Below are 18,483 nucleotides of genomic sequence, written 5' to 3'. Positions count from 1 at the left end.
TCAGGACTGAATACATTATCCCACCACAGTGCCTTCCCGGAAGAATAGTCAGGGTTGCCAACAGAACCACCATCGTACCCAGGTGTGCATCTGTTCATCCGAAGCAAATCGACGGCAGCAAAAGTCTTTCTCCAGGGCTCCAAAAATAAGGAAATATGGGTAAGATCGTAACTGTACAGTGGTCACGTAATGGCTTCCCAGCGAAACTTCTGCAGTGTACTTGAACCGACCTCGGCACCGTACTGACGGACAAAGAAATGCACACCTCGATACAATTGTAGTTCCATAGGCAACTGCGAACATTTTTCCACAAAGGCACTGACCATCTCACTCGATCTGACTATAGTCTACTACCCTCATTTTACTTTTGTAGACTTCCGTCTCTTATCAGACGCTATCCATTCCCTTCGACTGCCCTTCCGAGTCCCTCGTCGGCTCCGACCGAATAGCAGTATTATTGGTGAACCTCACAGCGTTTGTGTCTTCTTCCTCAACTTCAATTCCCTTTCCAAATTTCTTCTGTTTGGAATACAGAGTGAGTAACACTGGGGGTAGCTACAGCCACGGCTCACTCCCTGCCTCTTTTTCGTGTCGTTCAACTTTTAACTGCAGTCTGGTTGGTGTACAAGTTGCAAAACATTATAATAAATAATACTTAAATCACACCCCAAAACACGGGATACAAATTACTGAAAAATCTGAGAAAATACATATAAATTACATTAAGTCATTTGCGAACACCGTGTGGTCGTAAACTGCAAGAAATAAGTCTTAACTAAATAGTTTGAGAAATATCGGTGTAAATACACTGCACCTCAACTTTATACAGAACCGTGGGCCGAGGCACGAGCAGAGTGCTGACTCAAGAGTCAAAGTTGAGAAGCGCGATAGTGTCGTTCGGTATGCACGGTTTAAGTGGCATCTTGGACTGCGAGTAGCATTTTCGCCCCTCTAGGTTGTTTCCAGCCACAACTGTGTGATGAATCCTGCCCTCACCACCTGCCTGTGTGCGCCCGGTGCTACTTTCAGGTTTCGCAGGTCTGCCGTTTCTGACATTTTGTTATTAACTGTTCTCTCACTGCCTAACCTTGCTCCCTCTCCTGTGGAGTGTAGGGTCTCTCTCCAAAATAAGCTGTAAGAACCTTCACCTTCCCCCCCCCCCCCCCCCCCCCAATTTTAACACATACGACAATTCTGGATATTTTTCCCTCCTGTCCTTTACTGGTATGCCTCCTTTTGTCCTGAAACCCTACTTATTATTATTTCTGCTGACAATTTCATCTTTTGTCCAATATTTTTGTGCCTAATTGTTCTGTTGCATTCTGTGATTTTTGTTTCATTTGGAAGACAGATTAAAATACAGTTACTAAATCTGACACTGAAATACTGTGTTATGCGAATAGCACCTCCAACAAACAATGTGTACGTGGAGTGAGAAGTCGATCTAACGCTATGCGTTTCTATAGCTATTTTTTACGCTTGTACCGTGCGAGAACGGTAGTACAAAACTGGTAAGCAGTGTTTTAGAATTTATCACCTACACGAGCTCTACACACAGTACTATTGTAGAAACAAGCTGTCGGTCAGTTTGATTTTGTAGCTCCATATGTAAAGTAATAAGGAGTAATAAGCGTTATTCAGCTTCGACGATAGTGCATTTGGACAAAAAGGCTTCGAGCCCTGACGAGAGTGGAAAACCTGCCTGGAACTGGTCACCTACCGGTTGCCACTGACAACTTGAAAGAATTTTATTTCCAGTGATACAAAAATCAGAGCTATTAAGGAATTTCTTCCACATAAATTACAATTTGAAGAAATGATTAAAAAGAGTGTTACATTACTTTTATGTACTAAGTTTTTGTGATACTTCTCAAGAGTGTGGTGCAATTGTTCTAAACCAGTGCCCAAACTAAAAAGCGTGAAGCTCTATAAACCCAGAAGACATCTGATTAATACAAATTAGGTTACCAGAAAATACACAGGCATATGTCAGTCGGTCGATTTGAGGGAAGGGACTGAGCAGAAAGGTCATCAGTCCCATCGGATCAGGGAAGAACGGGGAAGGAAGTCTGCTGCACCCCTTCAACGGGACCACCCCAGCATTTGCCCGAAGTCATTTACGGTAATCGTGGAAAACTTAAATTGGGGTGGCCGGGCGCAGGTTCTAACGGTCATCCTCCCGAATGCTGGTCCAGTGTGCATATGTTCTAAAAATCTGTCAGAGAAGTGTGTGCACGAATTAACAAATAGCTGGTAATCTTCCAGAACAGTTCCACGGTCCCGTAATTTGAGCATTTCAAAACTATCATCATCTCTATTTCTTAACAGTTTACAGAAGCGAGTTTGTTTCTAGAAAATATTTTCCCAAGATTTCCACATTTTTCCAGATTATAATTCAGAATTTCCCCGAACAAACTTCTGTCGTACGTGGGAACGACTTACTTTCCCTGAGAATTTTCGATTTTTCGCACAAGTTGCCACTGTGATATAGTGACATTCTTAAAGGTTCTAGTCTGAAGATTCATTACAAAAATTACTGAAAATTAGATGAGATTAAGAATGGCTCCATTCAATGTGGTCTTACATACAGAATTACCCAACCATACTACTGGCTTAGAAGAGAACAACAGACCAGAATTATTAGGTCTACAGAAATTGAACTATGTCTCCGTGAAAGATCCACTGAAATAAATCACCGATGTACAAATGCACTCGTAACAGAAGATGAAGCTGAGGCCCCTTACAAGGTGCTGAAACCGAGCAAGTTTTCACTTTGAGGTGCTCCGAGCGCGCGCGCACGCACACACACACACACACACACGCCCACACGCCCCCCACACGCCCACACGCCCGCCCACACGCCCACACGCCCGCCCACACGCCCACACGCCCGCCCACACGCCCACACGCCCGCCCACACGCCCACACGCCCGCCCACACGCCCGCGCACACGCGCACACGCCCGCGCACACGCGCACACGCGCACACACACACACACACACACAGACATGAAAAAAGCAAACCAAAAACAAAATTAAAAAGCTCAAAATGTAAACATAAATAAATTTTACCGCAGATGTTCAGAGACAGAAAATGATGAATAGGTAATAACAAGACACAAAAGCAGTGAGCAAGGATTATCAAAAAGTTACAAGTGTATGTGTGGGTGTAAGCATTTTGTATTTCTAAACATATATCTGCATTGCTCTATTGTTAATCTGTTATAAGCACACTACATTGGCTGAACAGAAACAATGGTATAAAAGCTGCATCTAAGTGCTTACAGGGGAAACGGAATACAGAAAGGAGAACAAGGAAGAAGAAGGAAAGGGGGGTCAGAGAGCAGAAGCTTTCACCTGACAAGCAGGGAGGGTAGCTGAGCAATCACCACAAGGTGTTACAAAATTATTTTATTAAAACATTTAAATTTTTATCTTCCGAGGATCAGGCACTTAAATTCTCCCACTAGATAAAGATTAAACGGTGTAAACAGATTTAAGCGAGGAAGTACAGCGCTATCACATACAATGATTAATATTACGGTTAACATTACAAAAAACTATTTCTTATTTGTTACTGAGCAAAAGGCAGCAGATAAGTGAGGTAGTTTGCTGTGACTATGAGGTATGCACACTTTCATTCCCAGTCCGTTTCGTTACGGCCGTCAGATCGATTGCACTTTCGGTTCACAGAATAAATGCCGGCAAGTCCACTGCGCTAGGAAGAATTGAGACTGGGGTCTGCAGACCTGCTCTACAAGGTCGTATCGAGTTAAGCTTCATTCTGACCTGCAATATCAAACAAAATCTTCAACTTTATTGTGTGCCACTGAAATATAAAGCAAACAGTTATTATTTTCTACAAAATATGTAAGAACTGAACACACGTCAGTGTAGGATAGTGGTTTATCGAACACGTATACCGGTTATCTTCGAGCGTAAACCACGAGACACAAAAGATGAGAAAGGTGAAGAAGTAGCTCGGCATATTTTGTTAGTACTCGTCTGTGGCGGTTTCCCGAAGTCCTATTAAATGTATAAAGTTTAGTCTGCTGATGAAATAATTTTAAGTAAAACAGATATTTCGACAAAACTTTTCCTTCTGGTTATTTTATTTGTAGTACAGACTTTAAGCACAGATTATTAACCCCGTAAAAACACAGATTTGTACATTAAACCATCACGTTACTGACACAAATCCGTCTATTTCTTCTCCATCAATAAGCCTCTGCTACTTTCCACTTATAACCGACAACTCGACAAAAGGCTCAATTTTTTGACCTACCTATAAATATGAAAAAGCGTGCCCGGCACATTTTTGGTAGCCTTTTTCTCATTTAACTATACGCTTTTCCATTTTGACAATCTTTTCTGTCTTCCACCTAAACTTATTTTGCTGTGCTCTTCTTTCACTATCACTGTGCACACATTTCTTAATTTTCAACTCGAACCGACTGGACCCTACGCTATTTTACTTTCCTTCTCTGCTTCAGTGCAGCACGTGTTTCAGGGTCTAATTTAAACTCTCATACTTTGTGCTTCCTTACTTTCTCAACCTTTACCTTTCGAAGTTTGAAATGCCGGCAGCTTTTCGTGTCAGTGAAAGTTCTATTACCAGATCATCTGTCCTCGAGACAGCAGTCGGAACACTGTGTCGGTCTCTGCTATCTATCAATATGTCTGACTTTAATCTGGTTCTCAAAATTTTACGAAACGTATCTTCCCTCCCAGCCGTTATAGGAAACTGCCGAGGAGGAAAACGACAACAGAATTAAAATTAGGTCGCAGTGTAATAGTCTCTCCCACTACAGCTCCAGCGTCATTAAGGTACGGGCAGTCAGTGCACTGTCGTTAGCAAAGTCAGCGTATCACGGGGACTGCTCAATCACGATACTATAAACATTTTTATAGCAACAGGGAACTTTTTACATAGACTAGAACTAGAAGAAAGAAAAAAAAAAACATACTGGCAAACACAACAGATAAGCAGGAGGTATTTGAGGGGCAGAGGAGGTGGAGTGGGAACAGGGATTCAGAGGAGAAAAAATAAGAACTCTACATCGTAAGAGAGCAGAATTTCAAAAACAGCAACAAAACTGACTTCATAAATAACTTTACACATGAAAAATAAACAAAAATAAATTTTAGGTAAATAATACTAGACAAGTGCATTTACATACCAGCTTAAATAATCGATTTTTGAAAAATAACGTAATCAAATAGATAAAAAATATACTCACCGAGTGGCTGCAGGAAAACACACATGTACAGGTACAGAAATTTGCAAGCTTTCGTAGCCAGAGGCTCCGTCCTCCCCGCAGAAGGGTGGAAGGTGAGAGAAGAGGGGTGAAGAAAAACGATCCGTCACATTTAGGAATCGGGAAGAGTTTGGAAAAGCTGCCCAGAACCCCAAATCGGGGGAGATTTACCGGACAGGATGCCGGGGACTTCTCGTCCCGCCCGGTAAGTCTCATCTGACCTGGGTTCTGGGTGACTCGCAAACTATCCCCGTTCCCTAAACCACACCAGTCTTTTTCCTTCAACCCTCTTCCTTGCCCTTTGTCCCTTCTGCCCAGAAGATGGAGCCATTGGCTCCGAAAGCTTGCAAATTTCAATAACTGTGTGTGAACGCGTTCTTCTGCAGCCACTAGATGAAACAGATTTACTTAATCGTCTAATTACATTATATGTACCATCTTAAATGAACTGAAACCACAGTGTTGACTACTGGGGAAAACTGCCATCAGTGGACAGAGTTCTTGAGATACACTGATCAGTAACTGAGGACACACATCCGAGGGCAGCAGAAGATGTGCTGGACTTCTTGTTTCCATTAGCAGTCTTCTCGTAAAGCTGTAGCCATCGAATGCAGCTGAAGAAAAAATTCCACAGTACTGCTCCCCATTAAACAAGTTAGCAAACTCGTCTTTATGAGCCCACAGCACACTTTCAGAACGAGAGATGGGAGGATGCGAGACGGTTGGCAGTGAGATGAATGGTAATGAGATGATTTTCAATCAGAAGAGAGAATTATTCCTTACTTCCTGTCTGCGGCTCACTCTTTCCCATGACGGTACCCACTGCCTCAGTGAATTTGCCATACTGCTGCTTCGGAATGTCCATCAAGTAGCCGGCCGCCTGCGTAATGCGCTGCTGCGTTTCCTCTTTAGTACGGACTGCCAGGTCTTTTACCCAAGACAGGGTTCCTGCAAAACAACTGCAACTGCATTTCTGCTCCCGTTCCTCAGAATGCGCACGGCCACAACTACGAACTAACCCTCGGTTAGTAAGTTACGCAACTCCGAACGAGGTAGGGAGCACTGTACAGAAATCTATTCTAAGATTCGTCTCCGAGCAGGACTACAGGCAGAGAAAAGCGGGCACTGTTGCTAATGCAGTCCGAAGCACGACAGAGAAATGTTTCGTCAGAAACTTGGAAGCAGAAGCAGAATTAGGGGTGGTATGTACGGAGAGGCAGTAAGGCGACCGCAGGAAAGCGTAATGTAGTGCACAGATGATAAGAAATATTTTTTGAAGCTTAAAATTGTGAGAAATTAATTTCCCCAAACTTTGTTACCAAACAGACTAATTACACGTATCAAATAAGGGTCTGTACAAAGTAATATTGAAATCGCTCTCAGAGCCGCACAAAAAGCAGCGACTTATTTTAGAAATGGAAGGTAGAGAATTGTTACAGAAATGGAAGATCGATTTGCTCTAGAATAGTTATCTTGTCGTAAAAGCAATAACAGACAGCCTAAAATCCTGGCTGTGCTAAGCAATTACAAAATAATAAGGGATGAAAACAATCTTTGAAAATATTATGTAATTGTATAGATAAAAAGTCTACTCACATGCACATATATAGGTATTTAAATTTGCAAACTTTTGGAGCCAGTGGCCCCCCCTCCTGGTTCAAGGGGGAAGAAAACCACATGAAGGAAAAGGACTGGTGAGGTTTAGGAAATGAAGAGACTTTGGAAAAGTCACCCAGAACCCCAATCAGGGGAGAATTACTGCACCGGATTAGAAGGAAAGACCGATTCTCGGGGACTGCACCAGACTAGATTTGAAAACCTGAGAGCTCAAAGGTGGAAGATAGGGTAATACACACACAGACATTGCTGCCAAAACATCGTGCACAAGATAATATCAGCAGAGACTAAACACACACAGAAGACTAAAAGGAATAAAGAAACAAAATCAAACAGCTGAAAGTTCAGGTAGGATTATCAACAATTTAGCAAAACACAGATTTCTACTTACCATAAAGAAGGCACGTTAGGTTACCGACAGGTACAATTAATATAGTTCCCTAAAGCTTTCGACGAACTCAGTAAAACACACACACACACACACACACACACACACACACACACACACACACACACAAAAAAAAAAAAAATCATTTGTATACACAAGCAAGCACACCTCCTGCACACAAATTGGCCTACATAGAAAATGAAGAAAGTAACAGTTACCGTGAAGAAAAGCTGAGACCGCCACAAGGGTGGCAGGAACCGAGACATGTTTAATGCCAGTTTCCTACTGTGGGGTTCTGAAAAACTTGTGCCCTGAAGGAAGAATACAGATGGCACATATTGTGAAGCAGGCACTGATGTTGTAAAGCAAGTTCTGCTACAGAATATTGTGTGTTGTCAGTTACACCCTCTGCCTATGCCATTCATCTTAACTGATAATTCAGTGGTAACCATTTTGATGCAAAATGTTAGTATACAATATGTTGTTTCAAAGGTGGTCTCCCTTCAAGAGTACATGTTTAGTCTGTTACCGGACTGGTATAGGTGGTGGTGGTTGAGGGAGGGGAGGGAGGGGAGGCAGAGGAGGGAAGGGTGGGAGGGGAGGGAGGGGAGGGAGGGGTAAGGGTGGGAGGGGTGGGAGGGGTAAGGGTGGGAGGGGAGGGGAGGGAGCACAGGGCAAGCCTTGCAGTGGGACAGTCACAGAGGCAGGAACCACAGGGTAGGGAAATGGACGCAAAAGGAGCACAGGATGTAACAAAGATATTGCATAGATTCGGGGTGACGAAAAGCAGTTCTAGGTGTGGTGGGCAAAATGTTTGTTAGAATGGATCTCATTTCAGGGCACAATTTTAGGAAGTCTGTTGGCTGGTGAATGCAGAGGCGACGTGACAAGTCTCCCCTCGATTTCCAGACGCGCTCTATGGGATTCAGATCGGGAGAGCGCACGCGCTACACAGTGGGTGCAATATATCCAGTTTCCGAGAAAACGTCGACCACCTACACTCTACGAGATCCGTCGATACGAATTCCGGTCCTACGGCACCTCGTAATGACCGGACACGAGGTCTCGTCACGATACCCGATAGGAGTTAAACCTTGCCAGTTCACCCGTACAATTTTGTAAGGAGGTGTTTGTGTGGTTAATGTGACAAGTGCAAACCTTCTGCGAATTGTTGCAGATTTCGATGCCAGGCCACCGATAAGTGTCAGTGCGCAAACCGTTCCACGAAACGTCCCCGATACGGACTTTCGGAGCCGAAAGCCCACTCTGGTACCCTTGATGACTGCACCACGAAGCTCTAGGCCTGCCGACACCTACATCAGACTGTCGACGACTGGAAACGCGTCGCCCGGTAGGGCGAGTCCCGTTTCAAATTGTATCGAGCCGACAGGTGTGAACGGGTACGGAGACGACTTCGTAAATTCATGGACTCTGCACGTCACCCGAGGACTGTCGAAGCTGGTGGAGGCTCTGTAATGGTGTGGGGTATGGGCAGTTGGAGTGATACGGGACCCCCCCATACGTCTAAATACGACGTAGAGCTGACACGTACATAAGCGGCCTGACTGACCACCTGCATCCATTCGTGTCCACTGTGCATTCTGACAGATTTGGACAATTCGGGCAGAACAATGCGATACCCCACACGTCCAGAAATGCTACAGAGTAACTCCAGGAACACTCTTCTGAGTTGAAATAGTTCCACTGGCCTCCAAACTCCCCATACATGAACATTATTGAGCATATCTTTAATGTTTTACAATGTGCTGTTCAGATGAGATCTCCACCCTCTCTTACTCTTACAAGACAGCCCTGTAGGATTTGTGGTACTTGATGATGACGTTGATGGTGATGACGATGATGATAGTGGTGATGACGATGGTCGGTTTGTGAGGCACTCAACTGCGCATCGTCAGTGCCTGTACAAATTCCCACTCTTTTACTCAGTCCAGTCTCGCCACTTTCACGAATGATGACGAAATGATGAGGACGACACACGCACCCAGCCTCCGGGAATTTGTGGTGTCACTTCCCTGCAGCACTACACCAGACATTACTCAAGTCTGTACTGTGGCACTCCTGCGTGATCACGCGGACCCTACACGATATTAGGCAGTGTATCAGTTTCTTTGGCTCTTCAGTTTACGTACATAGTATCTGAGGCAACAGGAAAATCAACATCACAGACAGATGCCCTTTCAAAAATATACAATTTGATTACAAGAAAACTGGAAAGTGAACTTAACTGTGCAACTTATCTGCAAATTTGGGATAGGAAGCTTCACGAGGTAAAACATGAAAACAGAACAAATGAGACAGAACAGAGTAGAAGTTAGGCTGGACTGCCAATCCGATAACCAGTTTTAAGTGGTATTTATGTTCTAAATGCAGGTATCCATTCCAGTTTCTTCTCCTGTACGTGCGTATTCTGATACGGTGACACACCACTACTTTCCGTGCAGCTGTGTTTCTTCATGCAGTACAACCCTTATCACAATTACCACAAACATGTCACACACCATCACCCACCATATTAACAACAGAGAAGGTGAATTACTGAATAGGGAAGAACAATCGTAGTAAAACATTTAAAAACAAAAACAACATTAAAAAAGATGAAAACATTAAATGCGACAAACTTTTTATATGGTAAAATGTTTGCTTATAGTAACTTAAACAATAATAACATACTTAATTCGTAACTGAAGCAAGGAAGGTTAAAGTTTAATGTCCACCCAAATGTGGGTCAAAGGAGGCAGAAGACATGCTCAAGCTGGTAAGGATTACGAAGGAGACAGTCTTATTTGGGGAACAATTTGATTTTCACGTCAGGCAATTTAAGTAAACTAAGAAAAAACAATCGTCTGACCGAACCAGGATTTGAACCTCACGACAACGTATCCAATATTCTAAACACAGCACCATCCAATCTGGATCGGCATAACTTTCTGAACTGTAAAACACAGTCTCAATCGCATTAATTTAATGTCATCTGACAACAGTCTACTGGCTCAAGATGTTACCATTATGCAGTCATTCCATAAACACTTACGTCTACAATTATATATAACACTCTGAGATTGTCGATTAAGCGGGAGAGTGGCGAGGGATACGGACAGCGGTCTACGAGCCGTGTCAGCCACCGGGACCACGACTTTTCTCTCGTGAGCGAGTTAAACTTTAAACATTTTACATGCTGCTCACTCTGACAAAAATGTAACGAAACGGGAGACAATTTAAAATAAACCATTTTTAAAGCAGGTTTCTGTAACGCAACCAGCCAAAGCGACATGCACTTTGTCGTCAGCAACTGTCAGCCAAAAGCCTCGGCACTAACAGCATACGTGCACCAAAACAAAAAGAAAAAATTAAAATTGTGTACAGGTAGCTACTGCTACTGCCTACTGCCACACAAAAAGTGTGTTCTTTCCACTTAGTATATTTTAAAATTTCAAAAATAATTCTAAGAATTAGAGCAATAGCGTAAATTTGCCATTCGGCCGGTAAAATGTGCAGCAGGGAGAGGACGCAGCAGGGGGAGAGTCCGGCGTGTGGTGAGAGGACTGGCAGAGGAACGGCCACCTGCGAAGTGTCGCTGCACAGCTCTGTCGACCGGCTGCCACCTGCCTCAGCAATGTGACACCTGCTGTGCCCTCCACACTACTCTCGCAAATCTCTAAACGACTCGTGTCGCCCAGAATCTTCTCTCGTACGACGACTGTGGCACCCATACGTGTCGATCGGCCGTCACTCTTCCGGTCCGGTTTCCAGTCCTCCGTAGACCGTTCTTAACTCCGGAGCACACGAATTTAAGCAGGATAACTCTTTTAGGAAAGGACAGCGCGGTAAGCTATTTGGCCCGCGTATACGACACCGAGCTGTGAGAAATTGCCGATACACTGACTGAATGTCCCCACAAACACTCGTCACTCGTTACGTGCCAAATCGGAATCGGTATTACGTACGCAACGACGTCCGAGGAGTGAGGAGGACGGAAAATCGTCTAACGGCACGAGTGTAGGGAGAGCACCGGACGTCCGTCGCATTTCCGACAGTCGAGGCGACGGTGGCGACCGTAAATCGCCAGCCTTCGACGAGGACGTCCGCCTATTGGACCCGCCCGACGACAGTGTCGGTAATGTGGTGCGGTGTGACATTTTTTACCGGTGGAGTTTCGGCACGCCGCCAAAATTATTTATATTATTTTAATGTTTTGCAGAACTTCTGCAGTGGCTCTCTGGACCGATTCTCATTCCTGCTGCCCTGTGTTGTGAAATAACTCCCAGAACTCACTTCTCAGAGCAGCTATATCTGCCTTCGATCGAATCACATACTTGAGATTTGTGTTCTAGAACCGATGTGGCACACGCCGGCTCTGCCGACAGTAGTCTCACGCGCGCACTGCCCGTCGTGCCGGGCTTCCGTACGCTCGGCCGAGGTTGCGGGTGGCAGCGACCAGGTTCCTGCAGTGTCGAGCAACTGCCACCTCGTGGCCGAATTTTAGAGCACGGTCACTGTGCTCTAACTCTCGTGTCAGTAAACGAGTGCCCAGTGAATTTTAGGAAGGAAGGAACGAGGTATACTGCGGCAGTATAACTTAAGTTCGACTCTCACTTTTGATAGAGGAACACAAATATCCCAGCACCGACTATATTAGTGTCTTGTGCACTCACACGAAGCATTATCGTCAAAATTCACTGTAGAATAACTTTAAACCTGTTCGGCATCTCTAACGTATAAGATTTTTGAATAGAGCTCGATACGGAGCTCGACAGATACGGCAGAAATCCAATTATTCTGACTCCGACTGTCCGGATTGCTTCGAGCAGAAAGAAATTTGACTTTACTACTAAAGTGGTTGGTTTTGCTCAACAGTTATTACAATATAGAGTACGATGTCGATTTCTTTATCATTCTAAAATCAATCCGCAGCAAATGTATTAAAAGAAAATCTTCCCGTGAACAACCAATACAGTATGCACTATATGCAAATTGTTGTGTTTGTGGTGCCCATTATTCAGTGCGGCCTACATCAATCTGTCTCTCTGCCTTAACACACACGCCGATTTGCAGCTTAAAGTCTTTCTTCCAAATATTTAGTTTTGTACATATGTTTTAAGGGAAGTATATGTCTTCTCAAAGAAAACTTCTCGTCTTATCCTCGGCAGACAAAACTCTAACAATTAGGTGTAGCGTGACGGTTATCATTTAGCTGAGATGTTTAGCATGGAAACGTCGACAATTTTTTATGGGAGAGAGGGGGAATCCTCAATTTTAATTATATCTCGAGAAGAAGATGTGAGTTCATCAAAGCAGTGAAAACATAAAATAGGAAAAGCCGGAACAGGACATATTAGACTGGATTCTGCAGTAGCAAGCACCAGGAAACCCTCTTCCAAATCCTACTGTTTGTGAAGAAGCACAACTTTTACGCGAGAAAAATAGACAAGTTTGCCTTCATTCGAAGTTGAGAATGGTCGGCTACAAAATTTCTGGGCAAGTCACGGTATCTGAGTTGGATTTAAGTGGTGAATAACAATCAGCAGATGCAAAAGCAGCAGGGAATTTTACTGAAAATTCAAAATTGAAGCAAAATCTTACGACTCTGAATTTTTATACTGCGTATGCGGGACAGACCTTATTTGGGGGCCAAATAAGGACAGTGTGGCCGTGCTGACTGTACGGGAAACCACAAAATACCCCTTCTGCTAATCGAAATTTGAAAAAACTCCGTTTCTCAGAAATGTTAAAATTTTGTATCTGTTACAAGAATCAACCAAATGCCTGGGTTACTGTTACTTTCTTTCTTTCGAGACAAGTACAATTCAATTTTCATACCTGAAGTGAAAAAATACAAAAACATAGGGAAAGAAGATAGTAATGTGATGTTAATCCAGGACAATACACCCAACCATTCAACAGCAAGCAAACCACCTACGGAGAAGGCAGAGGTTCCAAAAACACACTTCCTGCTGCCAAACATATTGAGTTCGCCGGAGCCAACGAACCTGAAACTACAGAGCGACATTATGGAGGACAACTGTTGAAGTTTTTAATGAACACATTGTGGCTTATCAACAAAAATTGCATGTAGAGGACTGTCTTACATGGTGGCAGAAGCATTGAAATTGATGAAAACAACCCTGTTGTTATGATAAACTGAAAGGCAGTTCAACCAAAAGTGAGGTATAGGAACATGAATATGAACACGAAGAGGAAGAAAGAAGCAGCAGAGAGAAAATATCACTCGAGGACGTAAGATCCTTTGGAAAATTCCCGGACTTTCGGCTGCAGGCCAGAGGATGTAGGCGAGTAGCTAGCGCGCGATTCTTCGGACCCAGACTTCCAACTTCTCAGTGACGACGAAACTATATGAAGTGTGAGAGAAGAAACTGCTCGTATCGACACTATGCTAACACGGACAGAGTGGCAGCACGAGTGTGACCGCACGCAGCTGCTCACCGTCAAGCAGACTCGAGACAGCTCCACGAAAACAATTAAAGACAGCAAAACAACTGACTGACGTTTTCAAGAACTGACGATGTGCTTACATTATCTTGTTGTAGCCACTAAATTAATAATACAATAGTAAGTTTTCCCGATTTACCCAATTATCCAGATAATTGGGAGTTCTACTGTAATCTAAATCAGCTTTCGTTATTCAACAGTGGTTCACAAATGCATCTTTTAGATAGAGTGCTACATCCTTTATTACCGTGCTCGATGGCCCCGTGTTATTTTTGCACAAAATCCACTTTCGAATCCAACATTTCTTCTTTCTTCTGGAGTTGTGGTTCAATTCTAGTGCCATAACCAGAATGACAACACTTATGTTCATCTGGATACTTTGTCAAGTAACACTAGAATTCCGAGGGCGTCAAAGAAATGCAGCACGCAGCACCACTGCTGTATCTGGTGTCATACCAGTCAGATGTGGAAACTGCTTTAGACTTGTGCTGTGTGGCTGTCAAAATGACAAATTCCATGATATCTCTGGGCACTAAGGTTAAGTGTGTGTGTGTGTGTGTGTGTGTGTGTGTGCGCGCACGTGCTTGTGTGTTGTGCTGTGCTGTGCTGTGCTGTGCTTGTAAATATGTAAAAGTTTTCTACTCCTGAAGAATGACTCCAATCCGAAAGCAGAAATATTTCTGGAATTCTTTCTCATTGTGCTTGTATGCAACTCAGTGTCCAGTGTTACTGTTAAAATGATATAAGAGGTGCTTCACAAACTTCAGTAACCGGGACAACGAGTATCGACCTGTCCCGACGTGACCGGCTCGTTAAAGCTGTCTCAGCACACTTTCGACTGTGTCAGTCCAGTCGTCACTGCATCAAACCGCAGGGCTGGATTCACACCACCCTCCTGCAGTTTGCTGCCCAATTATCAGAAACCACAGCAGTAGTGGCACCGAGGGCAAACCCAGAAGTACCTCACACGTTCAACTAAATATACATCTCAAATCTACACAGAAACACCATGGCGTACCGAGGTGAGGTCAACCGCCACCACAGCAATCGTGCCGGAATTTGTGGTTCTCCTCATTTCACAAAGTCCGTGACAGATACGGTTGACAGAGAAAATGCGAGAACCCCACATTTCCGGAAATTCGTTACAATCCCGACGACTTTACAGGTGTCCGTCAACAGTACGGGGACAAAAATCGAGTGTAGATCCGTACGGGCAGGACACCGAGTCTTATCGCGAAATCCTCGAACTGGACAAAAAAATAGAACTCGTGTTATCCCATTTTGAAATGTTCCTACCAGAAGTCTCGACGACAGACCAACAGAGTCTCCAAAAATACAGACCGTTGCAGTAAGGTTTGTACATGTACCACCTGTTTACTACCCCACTGACATACTGGAAGATTCAGAGAGGAATGTCATTAAATTTTCAGGTCTGTGCTGCAGGAATTCCCGTTCGAGTTCGCCACTTATTTCGTTCCGTCGCACGTTACCGGTCTCCGGTCAAATCGACCTGCGGTCCTTACGACGACACGGCCCGCAAGGTGAAAGGTCGGTCGTAACCTCGCACCGCTTCCCTCGCACTATTACTGCCGACACGTACAGGATTCGGTGGGAACGGGATCTGGGCCCCGAGATGCGGGATGCGGAGTGCACGGCCAGAGTGCTCTACCTGCTACGTAGTGCTGCGGCACAGCAGGGGTCGTACCAATCGGCTGGCGCGTCGGGTTCTGCGTCAGGTCCTTCAGCAGCTCCTCCTTCTCAGTCTTGCGAGCGAAGCAGTAGTCCGAAATCTTGTTCTGGAAGACTACCAGCAGCTGAAAGCAATGCAAGTACCTCACTAAAATAGACCCACAGACGTATTACAGAATGGCACAGAAATTAATCAGAATGCGCACTGTACGTGCATAAAAAACAGACGTGTTTATATACACACATTATTACTTATTCACACTGACGTGACATTAAAGCTGAAATGAAACTGTTGGAGCTCCTTCGTTACCTCAGCTTGTCTGAGTACTCTACAACATACCCCTCCCCCTCCCCCACCATACACCCGTCTCACGAATCCCACGTTGCCGACAAAATTATGCTCCGAGCAAATAACCTGAATTGCAGACCACAGAGGACAAATAGGGTAAGCCCGCGTGAATAAATTTTACAGGCGAGTAATTTCGAAGAATGAACCGCAGTGATTCGTACGCCAATATTCTGTCCCATTTTCAGTACGACATACTCGTGGCTATAATTGTACAGCTTTTTGTAACGAAGATAAACACACGGCGGAAACTAGAGTTCACGAGCTACTCGAGGGCAAAAGAGACGACAATTCTATTGTACGAACACTACGACTCTTCTATTTTATTTTAAATCTCTTAATTTACACTTCAAAATTTGTCCTCTATATATGCATACGAAACTGAGCATACAGGTTAATGTTAGAACAGTAGGGGAGAATAAAACAGCTGTCTGTAACAGTAGATCAGCCAATGCAAAATCCAAAACTTGCACCGTCAGTACGAAGCAATATGCCACTTGAGGACATGCTTCTTCCTCCACACACTTGCATAGAAGATTCCCTTTTTCCCAAGCGGTCTTCCAGTACGGACAAAACAATCATCATACAAGGCACAATCTCCCCTCCCACACTGACCACTCTCTATGAACTCATTTTGCACCTATTAGCTGTGGTCACTCAAATGTCTTATCAGTGTTTAAAATCTTAAAAAACAATAAAAATATTTCACAACTTGAGTTAACAAGTGGGGTGGAGGGTCGGTATATTTCTAGTCTTCTGGGTGACTTCCTGTGAACATTTTGACTAACACTTCATCAAAAAACATAAATAATGTCCTTAAGAATTCTCACTGCCTCACAATGACTAGGTCGGCCACCAAAATATTACGTGCATAAATGGATTTGTCAACTCCTTCGGAAATTCAAAAACGTGAAATTAGTTCACACACTGCTAATTACGATCCCGATATTATTCGTAACTCTCCGACGCGCGGAGTCCTACTCGAGTCACTCGTCACGCGACAACTCGAGGGACGAGCCGCAGCACGCCAGTGGCAGCTGCACTGTACTGGGTGTAGAGTATTTACTGCCGCTGTCGGCTCCACCACATCCCACTTTTACTGCACGGAGCATTACAACTGTCACTTCTCACTGTGCTGACAATGAAGGAGATTTGTGTAATATTTTTTTTGTGTGCCTAATAATGTGCCATATGTCAGTTTCAGAAATTTTACAACAGATATTTAACTTCATACTCTTCGAGTATTGCCATTTTTTGGAAGCTTACAGACGTTAGAGAGACTTATATTACATGTGAATTTCAGATTTTTTGTTTACACAATTTTCGAGGGAATCCGACACTTTTTTTAACACTGCAAAAGAGAGCGGTGCATCGCGGCAGTCGCCTGCCGACCGTATTCTTCGAGGGTATGCTGCAACTTCGGACTTCAAATTGGATGCCGACTAATTGTTATCACATTATAGGTTCAAGAGACTTTTTCCCCACTTCCTTCAATATTATGGAGAATCTTAGGCAACTGCAACCCACCCTCGTATGTAGCTACTGCACTAGCAAGAAAATACAAAAAATTAAAAAAAATTATGCAGATCTATCAGCTTCCCATTTGTACGCCACAAAATATTCACTAAAACTACTACTACCCGCGTGAAGAAAGAATTACAGCTTACCGGCTGGCTTTAGGAGGGAACGTGACGACAAACCCCTCACGAGCTATAAGGGAACAAAATTACACAGAGGAAAAATTACCGCTGTGCCTAGGATAAATAGATTTTACAAGAGAAAGCGTCCATTCAGATTATCTCAGTGCACTGAAGAACACGTACCCGTGCTACAATTTCCACGAGATCTCACCGTGACAGATAAATTCGGAACAAAGAGGCATCGGGCAGGGAGATTCCGTGACGTCAAAGCCGTTCACAGTGTTCCGTACGGCAGTTTCCAGGTCTCTAACTGGGTAAACAGTCTCTACGTAAGACATCCAAAACACCTTTCCTCTGGTGGTGACACTCGACAGTTTGCACCCAGTGAAGATAAACTTCAACAGTGATTTACGTACTCGGCAGGTCACTGCGCAGTATACAGCAGGGGGGGGGGGGGGTAATCTGTACCGATATTACAGATTTTTCGTTCACGTATAGAGAGATGGAAGAGGACTGTGTACACCTTATGTCCTAACCTCCCTTACTTTAGTTAATGCAGATAGGGAGGAAAAACAAACCCACAATGTGCAAGTGCAGAATTAGTGCACCGCTCAAAACAGTCGCACCATTTAAATATGTGGGAGTAACGTCGCAAAGCGATACGAAATGGAACGAGCGTGAGAGAATAGTGGTAGGGAAGGCGACGGTCCCGTCCAGTTTACCGGGAGGTTCCCCAGTAGAGGAGAATGCACACAGGATGCCGGTGCCACCTCTTCTCCAGTACTGCTCGAGCGTGTGGGATCAACACCAGGGAGGACGTCAAGGCAATTCAGTGGTCAGCTGCTCGATTTGTTACCAATTCTTTCAGAACTCAAATGCTAATCCCAGGAGGGAAGGCAATGTTCTTTTCAAGGAACACTATTGAGAAAATTTAGAGAACTGGCATCTGAAGCCGACTGCCGAACGATTCTACTGTTGCCAACTGACACTGAGCTTAAGGACCACGAAGATAGGATACGAGAAATTGGGCCTCGTACGGGGGCATACAGTCATCTTCCCCTCGCTCTATTTGTGAGTG

At 44.1% G+C, this 18,483-nt stretch overlaps 1 protein-coding gene across 9 annotated transcripts in view; it reads right to left on the bottom strand.

Annotated features, from left to right (window-relative positions):
• LOC126293551 (programmed cell death 6-interacting protein) overlaps positions 1-18,483 on the bottom strand; it is a 139,630-nt gene that overhangs the window by 22,107 nt on the left and 99,040 nt on the right. For 2 of the 9 annotated variants that reach the window (XM_049986821.1, XM_049986822.1), the window contains exon 14: positions 15,436-15,544. In XM_049986821.1, the coding sequence (XP_049842778.1) occupies positions 15,436-15,544 (109 nt within the window). Of the gene's footprint in view, positions 1-3,395; positions 3,789-6,040; positions 6,206-15,399; positions 15,545-18,483 lie in introns of those variants that run through there. The other 7 variants (XM_049986819.1, XM_049986820.1, XM_049986823.1 and 4 more) reach the window with 6 other exon arrangements.

This window comes from Schistocerca gregaria, chromosome 10, assembly GCF_023897955.1.
Source record: "Schistocerca gregaria isolate iqSchGreg1 chromosome 10, iqSchGreg1.2, whole genome shotgun sequence".
Taxonomy (NCBI): domain Eukaryota; kingdom Metazoa; phylum Arthropoda; class Insecta; order Orthoptera; family Acrididae; genus Schistocerca; species Schistocerca gregaria.
The sequence above is the reverse complement of the archived record's forward strand: the minus strand, read 5'-3'. Positions and strand labels throughout refer to the sequence as shown.